The sequence below is a fragment of the Rhincodon typus genome, chromosome 26 (genome assembly GCF_021869965.1).
Source record: "Rhincodon typus isolate 14 chromosome 26, sRhiTyp1.1, whole genome shotgun sequence".
NCBI lineage: Eukaryota > Metazoa > Chordata > Chondrichthyes > Orectolobiformes > Rhincodontidae > Rhincodon > Rhincodon typus.
The window spans coordinates 23,504,373-23,523,967 of NC_063357.1; the positions used below are offsets into that span (position 1 = coordinate 23,504,373).

Genomic DNA, 19,595 nt, shown 5'->3' on the forward strand with positions numbered 1-19,595 from the left:
TCTAGGCCCAAAACGTCAGCTTTCCTGCTCCTCTGATGCTGCTTGGCCTGCTTTGTTCATCCAGCTCTATAACCTTGTTATCTCATGTTCCTGGAGCAGGTGTTTTGCTGTCTGAAAGTGTGGGGGAAAAAATGAAGCAAATAAAAATAAGGAAACGCAATCGAGGTAGGTTTTTTGGTCTAAAATTGTTGAATTCCATGTTCTATGATTCCAGAAGGGTTTAAAGTGACAATTTGAAAGGCAAGGTATGTGAACCTTGCGTTAAGCCACACTAGAACTTGGCAATAGGCTGTAGACCTAAATGTCATCGTGAGAGGTTTTGAATGAAAATGACAGGTTGTTGGAAGCTCCACGTCAAGCTTATGGACAGAACAGAAGTGTTCCCCAAAGCATTCACCCAATCTTGTTTGGTTCCCTCCGCCACACCCCCCACCCCCGTGTAAAAGTGACTGCATTCTGAGCAGCAAAATGGTAGACTAGATTGAGAGAAATATACAAAAGTGCTGCTTAATTTGGAAGGAGCTTGGATTGTGAGGTGGTAAGATGTACAAAGACGGGTGCATCTTGGAAAGGTCCTGTGGGAAGAGGACAAAAAGACAGAAATAGCTGAGAAGTAGATCATTGTCTCAAGAAGGGAATGGTTTATTTGGAATGCTAAAAGAGGAGGGGAGGGGGAAGATGTGTTTGGCTTCACAATGAAGATGACAAATGATCCATCGAACATGAAAGCTAGTAGGATGAAGATGAGAGCAAGGGGAACTGTGATGGTTATGGAATGGGACGGAAAGGGTGAGAACAGAAGTGTAGGCAGTGTGGTGGAAACAAAGGGGGGCTGTGGTGGAGGAATTGAACACATCTCAGAAGCAGTTTTGTAGAAGGATGGATAATCACAACAGATATAAAGGAGACTGAGGAACAGGGAGAATAGAATGTCATCTTTATATGGTATAGAGTATGAGGACGTAAAATCAGGGTAGATACAGGAGTCACTGCACTTTTTTAAATTAATTAGTTGATCACCTTTTGCCAAAAATGAGAGACAGTCAGGAAAAAGTTAGTGATGAACCATATGTAAGACTGAGAGAAAGCTTAAAAATATGAAAAAAAATTTCCCAACTCAGGATGAAATGTGATACCAATACAATGATGTATTGGAAAAAAGATTGAGGGATAAGGTCCAATTAGAACTGAAATGAGATAACAAGGTGTAGAGCTGGATGAACACATCAGGCCAAGCAGCATCAGGGGTGCAGGAAAGCTGACGTTTCGGGCCTAGACCCTTCCCCGAAACGCCAGCTTTCCTGCACCTCTGCTGCTTGGCCTGCTGTGTTCATCCAGCTGTACACCTTGTTGTCACGGATTCTCCAGCATCTGCAGTTCCTACTATCTCTAGAACTGAAATGAGCCATGTTTGACAGCTATACCTGCCTTTTTGTAAAGTAAGATTTGTGTGGATACCTCTAGCAACTCTTTTTAGTTGAGGTGAATTGTATCGAAAGACAAATTTTGAAGTTTGAATGGTGTATTGGAGGATAGAGCCGAGTTGGGCCTCTGTTAAAGAGAGAAACAGAGCTTTCAGATCCTCCTAGTGGATGATGGAGGTATAGATGGTTTGGGGATTTGTGGTGAACAGATGGACAAGGAAATTGTAAACATTGCTGATGCACCCCCCTCGTTATTTTAAGAGACACGGATTTAAGTATGAAGAGAAAAGACAAATGGAGAAAAGACTTGAGGTAGGAAGAAATCAGTTTGGTGGGGCTGAAGCAAAGCATCTACCAGGTCAGCCTATGAATGGACTTTAGGAAGGAGATAGAAGTGAACTGTACGAGGTTCTGAATCTGAGGTGGGAACCTGTGGAGGGAAGCCCCCAGAGATGATGAGGTCAGTGACTGTTCTGGAATCTTTGGCTTGAGGATCAGTGAGGATGGGTAAGAGGAACTGTTAGAAAGTTGACATGCAACTTCAGCAAGATAGAGGTCAGTTTGCCAGACAACAATAGCACTATCCTTATTCCTTGGTTTGATGACTGTTAGACCTGAGCAAAGAGTGCAGTAGACAGGTAATAGAAAACTCATGAATGACTAACGATGTCAAAATCTGCATGCAACAAACTTTTTATATTGTTAGTCCCTTTGAGTACTTAGATTTTGTGAACAGTTGCATGGATTTTGCCTTTCCTGACGTAGATTTACATCTAGAATGAACATAAGGGATTCTGAGATATCCAACAATGGAGATGTCATCAAAGAAGGTAAACAACTTGTCACATTGAACTTTATTGCTCTCAGAATATATCAATGAACTGATTATCCTTCAGCTTTTAAATAATTTTACAAAGTGCATGATAAAATTTGGAGCATGACACAAATTGAGATAGAAATATCATTTTTAAAAATGTATTGAAAGTCTATTATCATTATATGTAAAGTTGACATTTCACAAAAAATAGTTTTTTCAGGGCCAAAATACTCGTTAAGTACCAACACTATTGCACTTCATTTTCAGAATCTAGTTTTATCTTATTTCAATAATGTTTAATTTCTTTGCGGATTTTTACAATGAGATTAACTGCATAAGAGTGGTTGTTCTGGTCACTAATGATATCTAATTAATTGTGATTATATGACCTCTTCCTTTATAGAGGTTTATAAAATCATGAGGGGCATGATAGGGTGAATAGCCAAGATTTTTATCCCAGTGTAGGGATCAAAACTAGAGCAGAGTCCAAAACCAGACCTTGGTTTAATTTGAGAGGAGAAAGATTTATAAGGGACCTGAAGGGGCAACTTTTTAACACAGGTGTATAGAACAAGCTGCCAGAGGAAGTGGTGGAGGTGGTACAGTTATAATATTTATAAGGCATCTGGATGGGTACAAAAATAGGAAGGATTTAGATGCGCATAGGGGCCAAATTCTGGCAAATAGGACTAGATCACCCTAGGACATATGGTTGGCGCAGACAAGTTGGATCGAAGGATCTGCTTCTGTGCTGAAGAACACTTGTGACTCTAGGAACTTCACTAGCACACTGTTACGACCACTGGTTTCAAGGATGAGGTGAATGACCAGCTTTTATTATGATCAATTAATATAAATGTAATATTTATGTTATGTCTCCATATCGATTCCACAGCTTAATGGTGGCATTTGCAGCATCTAACCAACTTCACTCTCCTCATTCTACGAAATAAATGAGAAAAAAATGTTGAGAATTTAAAACTTAGATATGTGTAGAGCAATAATACAGGTAATCTAAATGCCTTGAGAAAGTTCCTGAAAATGTCCTTCTAACAAAAAGTTCTTTACAGGAGTCCTTTTTCTTTCTGATGAATGGTGTAATGTCATATCACAGGTGCAACTGTGCATATGCAGAAGGATTACAGCCATTGTTAATGCCTGCATTCATTTTCTGCTTTGAGAACACCCATTCTGAATAATATAAGTACTATTTTAGTTAATATGAATAGTAGGCATAAATGGGTCATTTTCAGGTTGGCAAGCAAAAAAAACTAGTGGAGTTGCCACAGAATCAGCGCTGGAGCTTCAGCGTTGTACGATTTATATTGATGTCTTGAACGAAGGGACTGAACCTGCTAAATTTGCCGATGACACAAAGATAATTAGGAAAATATGTTGACAAGGAAATAAGGAGTCTGCAAAAGCGTGTAGATGAATTAGGTTAATTGCAAAAATTTGACAGATGTGAATGAGCTTGACCACTTTTGACAGGAAAAGTACAAAAATAGTGTATTATTTAAATGAAATCAGATGAAAGAACTGAGGTACAGGGGGATCTGGGGGGTCCTTGTACATGAATCTCAACGTTTACTTGCTGCATTTGCAAATTGTCAGGAAAGGCAGATGGAATGTTACCATTTATTATAAGGGGATTGGTACAAAATAGGAGAGGTGTGTTAGCTAAAGTTGTACATTTGTGTTTTTTTCTTTATTCATTCACGGGGTGAGGGCATCTCTGGCTAGGCCAGCATTTATTGCCCATCCCTAATTGCCCAGAGGGCAGTTAAGAGTCAACCATATTGCTGGGGGTCTGGAGTCGCATGTAAGCCGTAAGACCTGGTAAGGATGGCAGTTTCCTTCCTAAAGGACATTAGTGAGCCAGATGGGTTTTTCCAACAATTGGCAATGGGTCATCATTAGACTCTTAATTCCAGATATTTACTGAAATCAAATTCTACCATCTGCCGTGGTGGGATTCGAACCCCGGTCCCCAGAACATTATCTGGTCTCTGGATTAACAGTCCAGCGATAATACCACAAGGCCATCGCCTCCCCTGATGAGACCACATCTGGAATATTGTGTACAGTTTTGGTCTTTTTTAAGAAAAAAAAATGTGCATTAAAAACAGTTAAGAGAAGTTCAATAATGTGCTGCAGGGAAAGAAATCTGCAGTCCTCACTTGGTCTGGTGTACAGGTAATTTCAGACACACAGCATTGTGGTTGACTCTCAATTGCCATCTGAAACAACCCAGCAAAATATTCAGTTGCATCAGTCACTATCAAGTCTCAGAAATAAAAGCTGATGTATCACCTGGCGTCGAACTTGGCACTGGAAAAGACAAACAGCAGAAACAGGCCTGTTGATACTGCAGAGTCTTCCTGACTAACATCTAGTGGCTAGTGCCAAATTGCTTGAGCTGTCTTATTGACTAGTCAAGTAACGGTCTGACATAATCATGCTAATGGAATCATACCTTACAGACAATGTCCCAGATACTGCTGTCTTGGACACACATCTTGGATATGTCTTGGACACACATCTTGGATATGTCTTGACCCACCAGAAGGACAGACCCAGCAAAGGTGGTAGCAAGTGGTATTCTGTCGGGACAGAGTTGCCCTGGGAGTCCTCAACAGTGAATCTGTATGCCACGAAGTCTCACGGCTTCAGGTTAAGCATGGGCAAGGAAACTGCCCTTCAGTTAATGAATCAGTACTCCTCCATGTTGAACAACACTTGGCAGAAGCAGTGAGGATGGCAAGGGCACAAAATGTACTCCGGTTGGGGGATTTCCAGTGTCCACTACAAGAGTAGCTTGCAGCAGTTCTACTGATCGAGCTGGTTGGGTCCTAAAGTGCAAAGCTGCTAGACTGGGTCTGCAGCAGGTGGTGAGGGAACCACCAAGAAGGAGAAACATACTTAACCACATCCTTACCAATCTGCTGGCAGCAGATGCATCTGTCCATGACAGTATCAGTAAGAGTGAGTACTGCACAGTCCTCCTGGAGAAGAAATCCTGCCTTCACATTGAGAATAACCTCCATCATGTTGTTCAGCAGTATCACTGTGCTAAATGGGATAGACTTCACACAGATCTAGCAACTCCAGACTGGGCATCCATGAGGCACTGTGTACCATCAACAGCAGCAGAATTGTACTCCAGTGCAATCTGTAACCTCATGGCCCAGCATATTCCCCACTTGACCATTAGTGTCAAGCCAGGAGATCAACCTTGGTTCAATAGAGTATGCAGGAGGGCATGCAGGAGCTGTACCAGGCATACCTGAAGAGGAGGTGTCAATCTGGTGAAGCCACCAAACAGGACTAGCATGCCAAGTAGCGAGTGATGAATGGATCCCACAAGCGATCCCACAACCAATGGATCAGATCTGAGCTCTGTAATTCTGCCAAATCTAGTCATAAATGGTGGTGGACAATTAAACAACTCACTGGAGGAGGAAAACCCACAAGTGTCCCCATCCTCAATTATGGAAGAGCCTAGCACATCAGTACAAAGATGAGTCTGAAGCATTCACAGCCATCTTCAGCCAGAAGTGCCAAATGGGTTATTCATCTCCGCCTCCTCCAGTGGTTCCAGCATCACATTACCAGTCTTCAGCCATTTTGATTCACTCCATGTGATATCAAGAAACGGTTGGAGATACTGGATACTGCAAAGGCTATATCCTGTGACAACGGTCTGTTAATAGTACTGAAGACATGTGCTGCAGAACTTGCTGCTCCCCTAGCCAAGCTGTTTCAGTACTGTTATGACACTGATGGCTACCTGACCAATGGGAAAAATTTCCCAGCTACATCCTATACGTAAAAAGCAGGTCAAATCCAACCCAGCCAGTTACTGCCCCATCAGTCTACTCTTGATAATCAGTGAAGTGATGGAACAAATAGCACCTTGTCAGCAATAACCTGCTCAGTGATGCCCAGTTTGGGTTCTGCCAGGGCCACTCAGCTCCTGACCTCATTACAACCGTAGTTGAAACTTGGACAGAAGAGCTCAATTCCAGAGATGAAGTGAGAGAGCCAGATCTTGACATCAAGGCTGCATTCAACCGTTGGTGGCATCGAGGAACTCGAGCAAAACTAGAATTGATGGGTATTGGGGGTGTTGGGGGGAATAAACTCTCCACTGCTTGGAGTCCTATATGTCACTTAGGAAGATGGTTATGGTGTTGGAGATCCGTCATCTCAGCTGGAGGAGTTCCCTAAGGTAGTGTCCTAGGCCCAACCATCTTCAGCTGCTTCATCAATGACCTTCCCTCCATCGTAAGGTCAGAAAGTGGGATGTTCTCTGTGCAGTGTTCACCATTTGCAACTCCTCAGACGTTGAAGGAATCCATGTTCAAATGCAACAAGATCTGGACAATATCCAGGCTTAGGCTGACAAGTGGCAAGTAACATTTGTGCCACACAGATGCCAGGCTATTACCATCACCAAAAAGAGCCTGTTCATATTCAATCGTGTAAACTTACTGAATTCCCACAGTCAACATCCTAAGGGTTACCATTGACCAGAGACTCAACTGGACTCACCACATAAACACAGTGGCTACAATAGCAGGTCAGAGGCTAGGAATACTGCACCGAGTAACTCACCTCCTGACTCCCTAAAGCCTGTCCACCATCTACAAGGCACAAATCAGAAGTGTGATGGAATACTCTCCACATGCCAGGATGGATGCAACTCCAGCAGCACTTGAGGCTTGACACCAAAGCAGTCCATTTGATTGGCAGTACATCCCTCCTCTACCAATTAGTAGCAGCAGTGTGTATTGTAAGATGCACTGCAGAAATTCACTTAAGATCCTTAGACAGCACCTTCCAAACCCACAACTTCCATCTGGAAGGACAAGGGCAAGCAGATACATGGAAACGCCCCCACCTCCAAACCACTCACCATCCTGACGTGAAGCTATATCACTGTTCCTTCACTGTCGCTGGGTCAACATCCTGGAATTCTCTTCCTAATGGCATTGTGGGTCAATCTATAGCAGGTGGACTGCAGCAGTTCAGGAAGGCAGCTCACCACCGCCTTCTCAAGGGCATCTAGGGACAGGCAATAAATGCTGGCCAGCCAGTGATGTTACATCCCACAAATGAAGTAAAAACAAAAGTTCACTCAGCTGAGATCTGGAATGGAATTATTGAGGCATGAGGAAAGATTGGGCAAGCTGGACCTCTAGCTATTGGAGGTTGAAATAATGATGTGATCTTATTGAGACTACAAGCTCCTGCGAGGACTTGACAGGTGGATGCTGAAAGGATGTCTTTCTCAAATGGAGAAACTAGACTTGAGTGACATAGTTTTAAAAAAAAAAAAAGAGGTCTCCCATTTAAGACTGATATTTTTTTCTCTCTCTCACAGAAGGTTGTGAATCTTTGAAATACTCTTCCCCAGAGAGCAGTGGAGGCAGTCATTGAATATTTTTGAGATGGAAGTAAATGGATTGTTCACTACCAAGGGACTCTAAAGTTATTTGAGGAAGGTTGAAATGTACAGTTGAGGCCACAATCGGAGCAGCCAAACTCTCGTTGATAGGTTGAGCAGGCTAGATGGGCCAACTAGCCTACGCCTAATTTAATATGTTGGTATGAATGCAGCTTTTCCAGGTATGTCTAAACTTGGAAGTATTCTAACGTAGGAGGAAGATGGTGTAAAGCTGCAAAAGGACGTTTATTCTGCTCAAGGGTTGGGCAGATATGTGGTAGATGAAGTTCGATGTGAGATGATACACGTTGGTAGAAGGAACATAGATATGCAGTATAAAATGAAGCATGTGCAGGAGCAGGGAGATATGACTTATGTGCATAAGTAATTAAGTGGTAGGACATGTAAAGCCAGTAGTTAATAAAGCGTACAGTATCTTAGGCTTTATTAATAGTCATAGAATACATGAGCAAAGACGTTAGTTGAATAAGGCACTAGTTTGACCTTGGCTGGTACAGAAGATGTGAATTCACTTGAGTGTGCAGAAGAGGGTTGCAGGAGTGGCTCCAGGGATGAGATACTTCCATAGCGATGATAGATTGGAGAAGCTGGGACTGCTTTCCTTGGGGAGGAGAAGACTGAGGAATTTGACAGAAGTTTTGAAAGTCATGAGAGACCTGGACAGACTTGTTGAGGAGAATTGTTCCCCCTTGTAAGAAGTTTGAGAATAATTGGGCAAAGATATAAGGTAATTTTCATAATGAGCAGATACAGTATGAGAAAAATCTTTTTACAGAGTGAGCAGTTAGGCTGTGGAATGCAGTGCCTGCAAGTATGATGGGGCCAGGTCAGCTGAGGCATTCAAGAGAGCATTGGGTGATTATTCAAATAGAAATAATATTCGGGGTTATTGGAAAAAGGTAGGAGAATTGACAGTCATTATGCTCATTCAGAGGACCAGTGCAGACATGATGGGCCAAACAGCTTACATTTTGTACTGTCAGAATTCTGTGATTAAAATTGGTGATCAATGGAGTAACCCTTTTGATTACCTAAATTGCAAGGACTTAAACATGATTGGTTTATGAACATTGTGAGCAAATTTGTCACTAATTCCTAAGATATTTTGTCATGTTTTTGATTTTAGCCTTTTTATCTTGGAATCTTTGGATTTATGTTTGTCTAGTAGCATGCATAAAAAATATTGTTTTAAACAGGCTAAAATTTCTACTTCATTGTTAGCTAATACTTTTTTGGTTTGCAGTGGGAAGTAATTTGACGTCATGTAGCTTGTTTTTCCACTTATTACCTTAAGTTTTCAGCTGCTTGATGTAGGACTGAAAGTATTACAAAAAGTGTTTTTACTTCTTAAGTATTTTTGTATTATTGTCTGTTTTGATGTGTAATCTCATGCAGATTTTTATTGGCGTTTTGTTTTCTTTTTCAGATGTGTTTTCCTGTTTTGGTGCCATGGAATTGATTTAAAGGCAGATTTGTAAAAGACTATTTTGATATCTGGATCAATAACTATCTTAGTGCTATTTCAAAATGATAGGCAAATTGAAACAGAACTTATTATTAGCATGTTTAGTGATCAGCTCACTAACTGTATTTTATCTTGGTCGTTATGCAATAGAATGCCACCATAGAGTAGAAGAGCACACTCAGCAGCATCCTAATGTTCTAGATAGTGGCAGATCACTAAGTTACATTTCAAAGTCTGGATTCAAAAATAGTTCAGGTAGACTTGTTTACAACAAAGACATGCCATTAATATTTATTGGAGGAGTACCAAGAAGTGGCACCACACTCATGAGAGCAATGCTTGATGCCCATCCTGAAATTCGCTGTGGGGAGGAAACTCGAGTTATTCCGAGAATCCTTGCAATGAAACAAATGTGGAGCAGATCTGGCCGAGAGAAACAGCGCTTGGATGAAGCTGGTGTTACTGATGAGGTGCTGGACTCGGCCATGCAAGCCTTTTTATTAGAAATTATTGTTAAACATGGGGAACCTGCTACGTACTTATGCAATAAAGATCCGTTTGCTCTCAAATCATTGACTTACTTGAGCAAAATTTTTCCCAATGCCAAATTCATTCTAATGATACGGGATGGACGTGCTTCAGTACATTCCATGATTACTCGGAAAGTTACCATAGCAGGATTTGATCTCAGCAGTTACAGAGACTGTCTGACCAAATGGAACCGTGCCATTGAGACCATGTATAACCAATGTTTGGAAACTGGGTTTAATAAATGTTTACCAGTACACTACGAACAACTTGTTTTGCATCCCGAAACTTGGATGAAGAATGTTCTGAAGTTCTTAGATGTTCCTTGGAATACAGCAGTATTGCATCATGAAGAAATGATAGGGAAAGCAGGAGGTGTTTCTCTTTCTAAGTAAGTATTAGTTAACGTTTTCTTTGCACAGTTTGAAAAATCAGTTGAGAATTGTAAAATCTTTTTGTAACTGTAAAACACAAAATATGAAATTTTGTCATGTAAAAGTTATTTGATAGGCCTGTGCTTCTTGTGGTTGCTAGGGTACTGTTAGAAAGAACATAAAAGAAGATTCAAAATCCGTATTGTAAGCCTTACCTTAATATTTCAATTTTTCAATTTCAGGTGGTGGTATAATGATAATATCACTGCTCTAGTAATCCAGAGGCCCAGGCTAATGCTGTCATGACATTGGCTCAAATCCCACCATGACAGGTGGTGGAATTTAATTAATAATTCTAGAATTTAAAGGTAGGCTTTATAATGGTGACCATAAAGCCATTCTTCTTTGCCATTTTAAAAAAAAGAAACACCTGTTTGGTTCATTGATGTTGTCTTACGGAAGGAAATCTGCTGTTCTTGGCCAGGATGATTTACATCTAACTCTAGACTCCCAGTAATGTGGTTAACTCCTAACTGTGCTCTGATATGTCTGAGCAAACACTGAATTCAAGGGTAATTAGGGATGTACCAAAATTGCAGGCCTTGCTGGTGATACCTGCATTGCATCTAAGAATAAAGAAAAAAAAATCTGAAGGTGTTTTTAAGACTCTGAATGCTGTTCCACGTGGTTCTGGTATTTTATGCTTCTGCACTTGTGTTTAGGTTTTTAATTTGACTAAATAGTTTTGGATGGGAAGTTTTTTTATCCAGTGCCAAACAAAGCATGGACTTAAGCTGACAATGAAATGTAAAGTGCTGAATAATCCAAGCTCAGCATTGTCTTGCCATTCTAAGTCTTTTTTTTTAATTAGATATATAACACTTAAATTCTGTGCCCCAATAATCAGTATTTCCCCTCAGCTGCACAGCGGCTCCAGTGGTCCATGCATGCCGATGCAATTGTGACTGGAAAAATTAGAGAGAATGTAGTTACTTGCACTTTAAGCATCCTGCTAACCTTTTTTTAAAGCGGTGTATTTCAGGTTTCAAATTTGAACTCCCAAGTACTTATAAACACAGGGCGGCACGGTGGCTCAGTGGTTAGCACTACTGCCTCACAATGCCAGGGACCCAGGTTTGATTCCACCCTCGGGTGACTGTCTTTGTGTGGAGTTTGCACATTCTCCCAGTGTCTGCATGGGTTCCCTTTGGGTGCTCCGGTTTCGTCCCACAGTCCAAAGACGTGCAGGCTAGGTGGATTGGCCATGGTAAATTACCTGTAGTGTTCAGGGATATGTAGATTAGGTGGGTTATAGGGGGATGGGTCTTGGTGGGATGCTGTGGGTCGATGTGGACTTGTTGGGCCGAAGGGCCTGTTTCCACACTGTAGGGATTTCATGAAAAAAAATCTATGAAATATGAATTAGGCCCCTCCACAGTTCAGTAAGGTCCATATTTTTATGTTCAGTTCCTCATGTGATAAAGGATAGGCAGCCAATGAAATGCTTAATCACTTGCTGTACCTATATACTAACCTTTTCTGACTCCTGCATTAGAATACCTCGATCCCTCTGCACCTTGGATTTCTACGGTCATTCTGTTTAGATAGTACTCTGCTTTTTTAAATTCTTGCCAAAGTGAAGAATTCTGTATTTTTCCACATTATACTCCCTTCTGCCAGATTTTTGTCCACTCATACAGCTTGTCTCTATCCGTCTACAACCTGCTTATGTCCTCTTCACAGCATACTTTCCTACCTATTGTTGTGTCATCTGCAAATTTAGCCAGCATGCCTTCTCTTCCCCTATCTAAATTATTGATATAAATTGCAAAAAGATGAGTGCACAACATTACCATGTAGGACCACGCTTATCATATTTGCCAATCAAAGGCCCATAAGCATACTGTTTATGCTAGCGAATTTTCTATCCATGCTGATCTTTTATCTGCTACACCATGTGCTTCTACTTTGCACAAAACCTATTTTGTGGCATCTTCTCAATTGGCTTCTAGAAATTCAAGTCGAGTATATCTGCAGGCCCACCCCTTATCCAGAGAGCATGTTCCTCTTCAAAGAACTCCAGTTGGTTAATATGATTTCCCTTTCACGAAATTTTGCTGACTTTTTCTAATTGCCGTGATTTTTTTTTCTACGTGCCCAGCTAAAATTTCCTTAATGATCAATTCTAACACCCTTCACAACAGACATCAAGCTAACTGACCTACAGTTTCTTGTTTTTTGCCTGTGTCCCTTCTTGAGTAGTCTGTTTGCAACTCCCAAGTTTGATGGAAGCTTTCCAAAATCTAGCGAATTTAGCATAGCTAACACTAATGGTTATTAGCTACCACTTATAATTCCCTGGGATGAAGTTCATCAAGATCTAGAGACTTGTCAGCTCCAACATATTTCATTTGGGCAATATTGTTATAATGGTGTGTGAAACCAGTATATAGTTGCTAAGAGAATTTTATGCTATTATAAAAGAGCAGATTTTGTTTCGTGTAATGTGACTGACTATTCATTTATACTACTTTACCTTAGCACCACTTCAATTTAAAGCTCCTTGCCAGCCTACCTCATTATTCACCTGTCTGAGAATTCTACATTTAGCAATTTCTTTCTGAACTATTGTGCCCAGAGGCACTGCTTTGATGAGCTAACTCAAAGTTTTCTCTGAACGTTTTGCAGTTTGTCCACATGTTGACTAAAAGGACTTCCAATTTCGTATCAACCACCTTCCTGTATCACAACCCCTAAAGATTGTTCTACTGTTTCTCAAACAAATATGATAATCCAAACCTTGTGATCCTCAGGAACAGAACCAATCAGCATAATCACCCAATCCTCCTAGAATTCATAGAATCCCTGCAGCGTGGAAACAGGCCCCTCAGCCCAACAAATCCAAACCGACTCTCAGAACATCCCACCAAGACCCATTCCCCTACAACCCACCTAATCTACACATCCCTGAACACTACAGGTAATTTAGCATGGCCAATCCACCTGGCCTGCACATCTTTGGACTGTGGGAGGAAACCGGAGCACCCAAAGGGAACCCATGCAGACACCGGGAGAATGTGCAAACTCCACACAGTCAGTCACCTGAGGGTGGAATCAAATCTGGGCCCCAGGCACTGTGAGGTAGCAGTGCTAACCACTGAGCCACTATGCTGTTGAAAGAAAAATTAGGATCTCCAATTTGAACATGATTTCCCCAACTTTGTCTAACTTAACTTCTTCTCCTGTTAATAGCATTTAATGCCTTAGAAGTAAAATTTTAACTAAAGTAATATTTTTATATAAAACATACCCAGAGCTTGCTGTGTCAACATACGGAATTCCAAAATGTGACTACCTATTTTACATCCAAGCTGAGAGTTTTTCCAATATCCTGATGAGAATTCTTCTGACCCAATGTCACTGTCTCATTCATCTGGTGAAATGCAACAGCAATTTTGTTCCAAATGTTCTACACACTAACTTGTGGGTAGCATTGTGAACATCTGATGTTATAGTATTATTTAAGTGTTTTTCAAGGGATAGCCAACTGGAGAAGGTAGTTTGGAAGTCCGGATAAATTCTATCCATGCAGCATATTAGCTGAATATAAAGATCCTGGTCAGGATATTTTTTCTCAGTTTAAGAATTGAGGGGTGAAGGCAGGATTGATGAATATTTTTAAAGCTGAGGAGATGGGTTCCTGTAACAAGGAGTGAGAGGTTATCACATGTAAACCAAAATGTTGAGTTGTGGCCACAGTCAGATCCTCTGTGCTGTGGAGCAGTTTCAAAAGATCAAATGGCCTACTCTTCCTAATTCATTTGTTTGTATGAGCCATGACCAAACAGCAAAAGTCATTTTATAATACCAGCTGTGGTTCATGTCAGGCCCAGTAATGAAATGCATGAAACCTATGAAATTTTGCAGAAATTTGTTATCCAAAAACAACAAAATTTATGAAACGGATCTTATATGGCATTTTGCAAATTTATTTGAGCAGCATTTCAGCACAATCTCTGCCATATTACCTATGTTTTCCATAGACTACATTTCCAAGTACTACATTGTTTGAAAGCTGTTTGGGATTTTCTGATGTGTTGAAAGGCACTATGTAAGTGGAAGTCTTCTAACTCTAGATTCTGAGTTATAAAAGCAGATTCCACTTTAATCCTGTGACAAGTCCACACTCCACAGCTGACCACCCTAGGTAGATAGCAAAGGTAACACACTATAATATCTCAAAAGTGGAAAGCAGCACTAAGGTTAATAAAACTGATTATCTAAAAGTAGTACCACAGATCAGAATATATTTGGAGTGACTTGCCATAAATAACTGATCCATTTTCTCAACTAACAGATGATATTAGAGATTGAGTGACATTGTCTCTCACTTCATTTTACATCCTGATAAATACTTTAGTATTTGGGGATACCTCATTGTTCTTTACTCTTCTGCAAAAGTGCACTTGCATTAATCATAATCCTTCCTAGCGAAAGTACATCAATAGGTTCTGCAATGCCAAAGCTAATTTCCATATAATAATGTTCTAGTAACAAATTAGTAGCAATTAACATTTTTTTTTGTGTATGGCGTAAGACATTTGGTCAAAATGTCAAGATCACTAGTATCCACCTGAACAGGTAAACACTCATGGGCTTAGCATCACATGCAAAATGTGACCCTCTGATAAAAGTGTTTCTTCACTGCAGTAAATTTTGGGCTTGCAGTCAAGTCTTTGATAAGACTTTGATCTGTTGCTTTCTAGATAAGGTAAATGAGTCAGCTGATAAAATTTGCAGACTTACTTTAATCTGGTCTCATCAAAGTCATTCTTAACTTGCCTCACTGAACTTCCTCCCAGTAGCCACTCTCTTTTGCGATTTGCTTGAAGTATCAGCTGTCCAAAGGAAAACTGCTATCATTGCAGAAACATTTTGGCATACAAACATAAATAACATTCATTAGGCATCCGAATCTGATCACTTCTTTTTTTTTTAAAAGGTGTTCCTTTCCAGCTGTCACGTAGTACGAGACTCCAGTTTCAAAGCCTATAGTATATTTCAGTTATGCTGTTGTTACAGTTAGTGTGCACAACAAGTATGCTGCAAAAATTCTACACTAGCATAATATGAATAAAAGCATCATTCCTGACCAAGTGATGGTGTCTTGTGCCAAAAATGAATTAATTATATGCATGGTCTATCTTAGATGAAAGAATCATCGTTACACCTGTGTGTTTAGGTATAAAATGTATAGAATCATAGAATTCCTACAGTGTGGAAGCAGGCCATTCAGCCCATCAAGTCCATACTACGCCTCAGAAGAGCACGTCAACCAGACCCACCCCTCTAACCTATCTCTGTAACCTTGCATTTTCCCATAGCTAATCCGTCTAGCTTGCACATAATTGGACACTATGGGCAATTTAGCAAAGTCAATACACCCATCCTGGACATCTTTGGAAAGTGGGAGGAAACCAGATCACCCAGAGGAAACCCATGCAGACATGGGGCGAATGTGCAAAGTCCACAAATTCGCCTGAGGCTGGAATCGAACCCAGTCCCTGGTACTATGAGGCAGCACTGCTAACCACTGTGCCGCCCCAGTGTAATTTGAAGTTTAATTAATAAGGGAATTGATATGAACAACTAAATTTAAAAACTAAAGTAATAAAGGGAAAACTAAATATTATACATTAAAACAAACACGAAACCATGTCAGCCTATATCTAGCAAGAAAGAAAAATCAGGTTAACATTTTTACCAGAATTGTATCCTACCTAAAACTATAGCGCGTAGGCTTCTTATGTCTTTAATTATGCTCTATGGAGTGGTAATTTGGATATTTTCATACTCCTATGTTAAACAATACAGAAGCACTTGCATTAGATGCTTAATGCAGCAGAAAACAATTTTTCTTTCAATACGTCTATCTTCCTCTGCCACCGATCTGCCCAGAGACCTTGAGCTGTTAAGCAATCCATGATTGATTTTGGACTCATAGCTGCTTCTTCGAAAAATTCACTGACTGTGAGCCTCATTGAAATTGGGATAAGCTGAAGCAAATCTTAAATAGCATATCATAGCACCATTGCCAGAAACTATTATTTTCATATTTTGATAAAACAGGTGATTTGACACTCCCCACACATGACCAGGACTCTGGATACCAGAGAAATGTGGCCCAAGCAAGGACTGAATATTTCAAACAAAATTGCATTCATAATTCAATCCATCTTGGGAAATGTAAATTTTTGAACAATCTGTGGGGATTGACCTTGGCTAAATAAATGGCTGACTTAATGTTTGCTGCCTCGGTCATGCATTAAAATGCTAACATAACCTACTACATGGTATTAATGAAATAGCATCCAAGCATGGGTCATCACTAAAAAGGAAAGTAATTCTGGGTGTGAGGAGAAAATTACATTGTGTAATTAAATTGAAAATTATTTAATTAAAATCTGATCTGAAGCCATCTTTTGTGTTTTAATGTCAGCATGTTAAGATGCATTTCAGTAACCAATCCAGTATAGCAAATGAATAAGCTATTGAAGTGGGCACTGCTGCCAAAACTGGGGATCTTGTTGAAATACTATGCATCTGGAATATCTTTTGTAGAAGGCAAATGGGAAGGAGCTAAAAAGCCTGGAATTTACGAGCAGGGAGGTATTAAGACATTTGCAAGTAGTAGTAGAATCCATGCCAGTGATTGTAACTAAAACTTGCATTTTGAAGGATTGGAGGTAGAGTTTTTAAGGCAACTTTTGATATTGATGCAGCAAGGTTAGATATAGCCACAACTTGCAAATAGTGAAGCCTCGAGTGCCACAAGTACATAGGCTCCATGCCCAATACTGATGCTGTTCTTTATCTTGCTTTTGACTTCGTATTAGTATCACTTAAGCCACTTTAGTATTAAAGAAGTGGATTCCTTCAGAAAAAGCATTCCTTACTATTGTAATTCTTCTCACTTTTTTTTTCATAAGAATTGTGTTAAGATAAACTAATGTCAAGGTTGCAAACAAATGAAGGAGTAGGGGGACTTTAGAGCACAGTTAACGTCAGTAATCTGAGCAGGAAAAAGATAACGGTTTGAGGTGGAACAGGAAGCAGACAATGGACCAGGGAGGAACAATAGTACCACCTGTCAGAGACCTGCAACTCCAAAATTGGAATATTTTGGCACAAACATGACTCAAAAAATCTTGACTCTGGCAATAAACTGTATGGGCAGGAAGTATATAGCATATGGAAAAATTGGTTAGATATAATCTTAAGGCAAGTGGTGAAGAAGACGAGGCATGTAAAGCGATCTGGACAGGTTAAACGAGTAGGCAAAAACTTGGGAGATGGAATATAATGTAGGAAAAGGTAGAATAGAGAAGCAGAGTATTATTTAAATGGAGAAACACTGCAGAAAGCTATGGAGCAGTGATTTGGGAATCTTTGTCTGTGAATCACAAACCTAGTATCCAAGTTCAGCGGGTAATGAAATTTTGGCCTTTATTTCAAAGGGACTGGAGTATAAATGGAGGAATGTTTTGCTAAAACTATACAAGGCCAGACCATACGTGGAATACTATGAACAGTTTTGGGCCTCTTTTTGATGGGAAGACATTCTGGTATTGGAGGCCATCCAGAGAAGGTTCATTAGGCTGTTTCCAGATATGGAACAGGTTGTGCCTGTACTCATCGGAATTTAGAAGAATGAGAGGTGACCTTTTTGAAACATACGAGATTCTTGGGGCTCTTGACCGTCTTTGAATCTGTCTTTACAAAAGAGGATGCTGCCCACACCATAGTCATGGAGGAATAAATTCTAACGAGAAGCATTCAAAGTTAATAAGGAAAATGTCTCGAATAGATTGTTAGCACTTGACCGTGATTAGATGCTGGAACTGGATGGAATGCATCCAAGGATTTTGAAGGTAGTGTGGGAAGCAATTGTTGAGGCACTGGCTCTAATCTCAGTCTTCCTTGAATTTAGGGAGAGGTGCCAGATGACTGGAGAATTGCAAACACTACAAGCCTTGTTCAAGAAAGGTTGTAAGGATAATCCCAGCAACTAGAGACCAGTTAGTTTAACTTTGGTTGTGAAACAGTTAGTCATGATAGAATTAGTAATCACATGGAGAAGGGTAGTTTGATTAGTAGGAGTCAGCTCAGATTTTGAAGGGGGAAATCATGTTTTAACTAGTTAAAGTTTTTTGAAGAGGTAACACAAAAGGTTGATAATGGTAACACTGTTAATGTGGTATACATGGATTTCCAGAAGACATTGATACAGTGCCATACAATGGATTTGAGGAAAGATATAGATCATAGTCTAAAAGGGACCATAGGAATGTGAATGTAAAATTGACCGTGATAGGAAAGTGAAAGTAATGGTCTATGGCTGTCTTCGGGCTAGAGGAAGGTTTGTAGTGGAGTTCTCCAGGGTTCAGTATTGGGATCCTTGCTTTTCCTGATATATATTAATCATGTGGATCTTGGTTTGCAGGGAACAGTAAACATGGAAGAATTGTCAACTGTGAGGAGGACAGTGTGGAACTCCAAAGGACATTGATAAGTTGGTGCAGTGGGCGGGTAGGTGACAGATGAGAGTCAATGCATTGGTCAGAAGAACATTGAAAGGCATTATAAAATGAGGGATACAATTTTAAAGGAAGTGCAGGAGTAAATGGACCTGGGTGTATATGTGCACAGATCATTGAAGGAGGCAAAATGGATGGAGAGCAGCCAATAAGATGTAGGGTTCTCAGTTTTATTAATGGGGACAATGAGTACAAGAGGAAGGAGGTGATGTTGAACTTGTAGAAGGAACTTGTTTGCCCTCAGCAGGAGGTTTATACAGGTGTGGGCTTCACATTATTGGAAAGGTATGAATGCAATGGAGGGAGTCCAGAATAGTGTACAAGAATGATCTCAGGAATGAGAAACTTTAGCTATGAGGATAAATTGAAGAAGTTGAGAGTGTTCTCCTTAAAGAGAAGGCTGAGATGAGATTTGATAAAGGTTTCAAAATCATAAGTGGCTGGACAGTGTAGAAAGGGTGAAGCTATTCCCAGTTGTAAAAGGGGAAAAACAGAAGGCACTGATTTAAAGTAATATGCAAATGAAGCAAGGGTGATCTGAAGGGTAAAACGCCTTTTCATACAGCAAGTAATTAGAGTACGGAAAGCACTGCCTGGAAACGTGTTGGATGTATGTTCATTTGAGGGTATTTGATGATTATTTGGATAGAAATGATGTGCAGGAATGTGGGGAATAGGCAGGAGATTGGCATTAGTAATTGGTCATTGAAATGATGTGGGCGATATGGGGCGATATGGGCCAAATGGGCTCCTACACTAACAATGCTGTGATTCTGTACGATAGGCTAGATGTGGAAAGGTTGTATTTTCCTTTCGCGAGAGTCTACCAGAAGGCATAATCATGAGGAATTTATTCTGTGACAGAAACAAATCTATGAAATTCTTTGCCTCAGAGGGCTGTCAAGGCTAAGTCATTAACT

General features: G+C 40.3%; 1 protein-coding gene across 5 annotated transcripts in view; it reads left to right on the top strand.

The window, feature by feature from the left end:
- The window catches only part of LOC109937108 (protein-tyrosine sulfotransferase 1), a 95,262-nt gene that overhangs the window by 13,541 nt on the left and 62,126 nt on the right, over nt 1–19,595 (top strand). For 4 of the 5 annotated variants that reach the window (XM_048612454.1, XM_048612456.1, XM_020535718.2 and 1 more), the window contains exon 2: nt 9,138–10,095. In XM_048612454.1, the coding sequence (XP_048468411.1) occupies nt 9,239–10,095 (857 nt within the window). In that variant the 5' untranslated portion in view covers nt 9,138–9,238. Of the gene's footprint in view, nt 1–2,189; nt 2,255–9,137; nt 10,096–19,595 lie in introns of all 5 variants that reach the window. The other variant, XM_048612455.1, reaches the window with a different exon arrangement.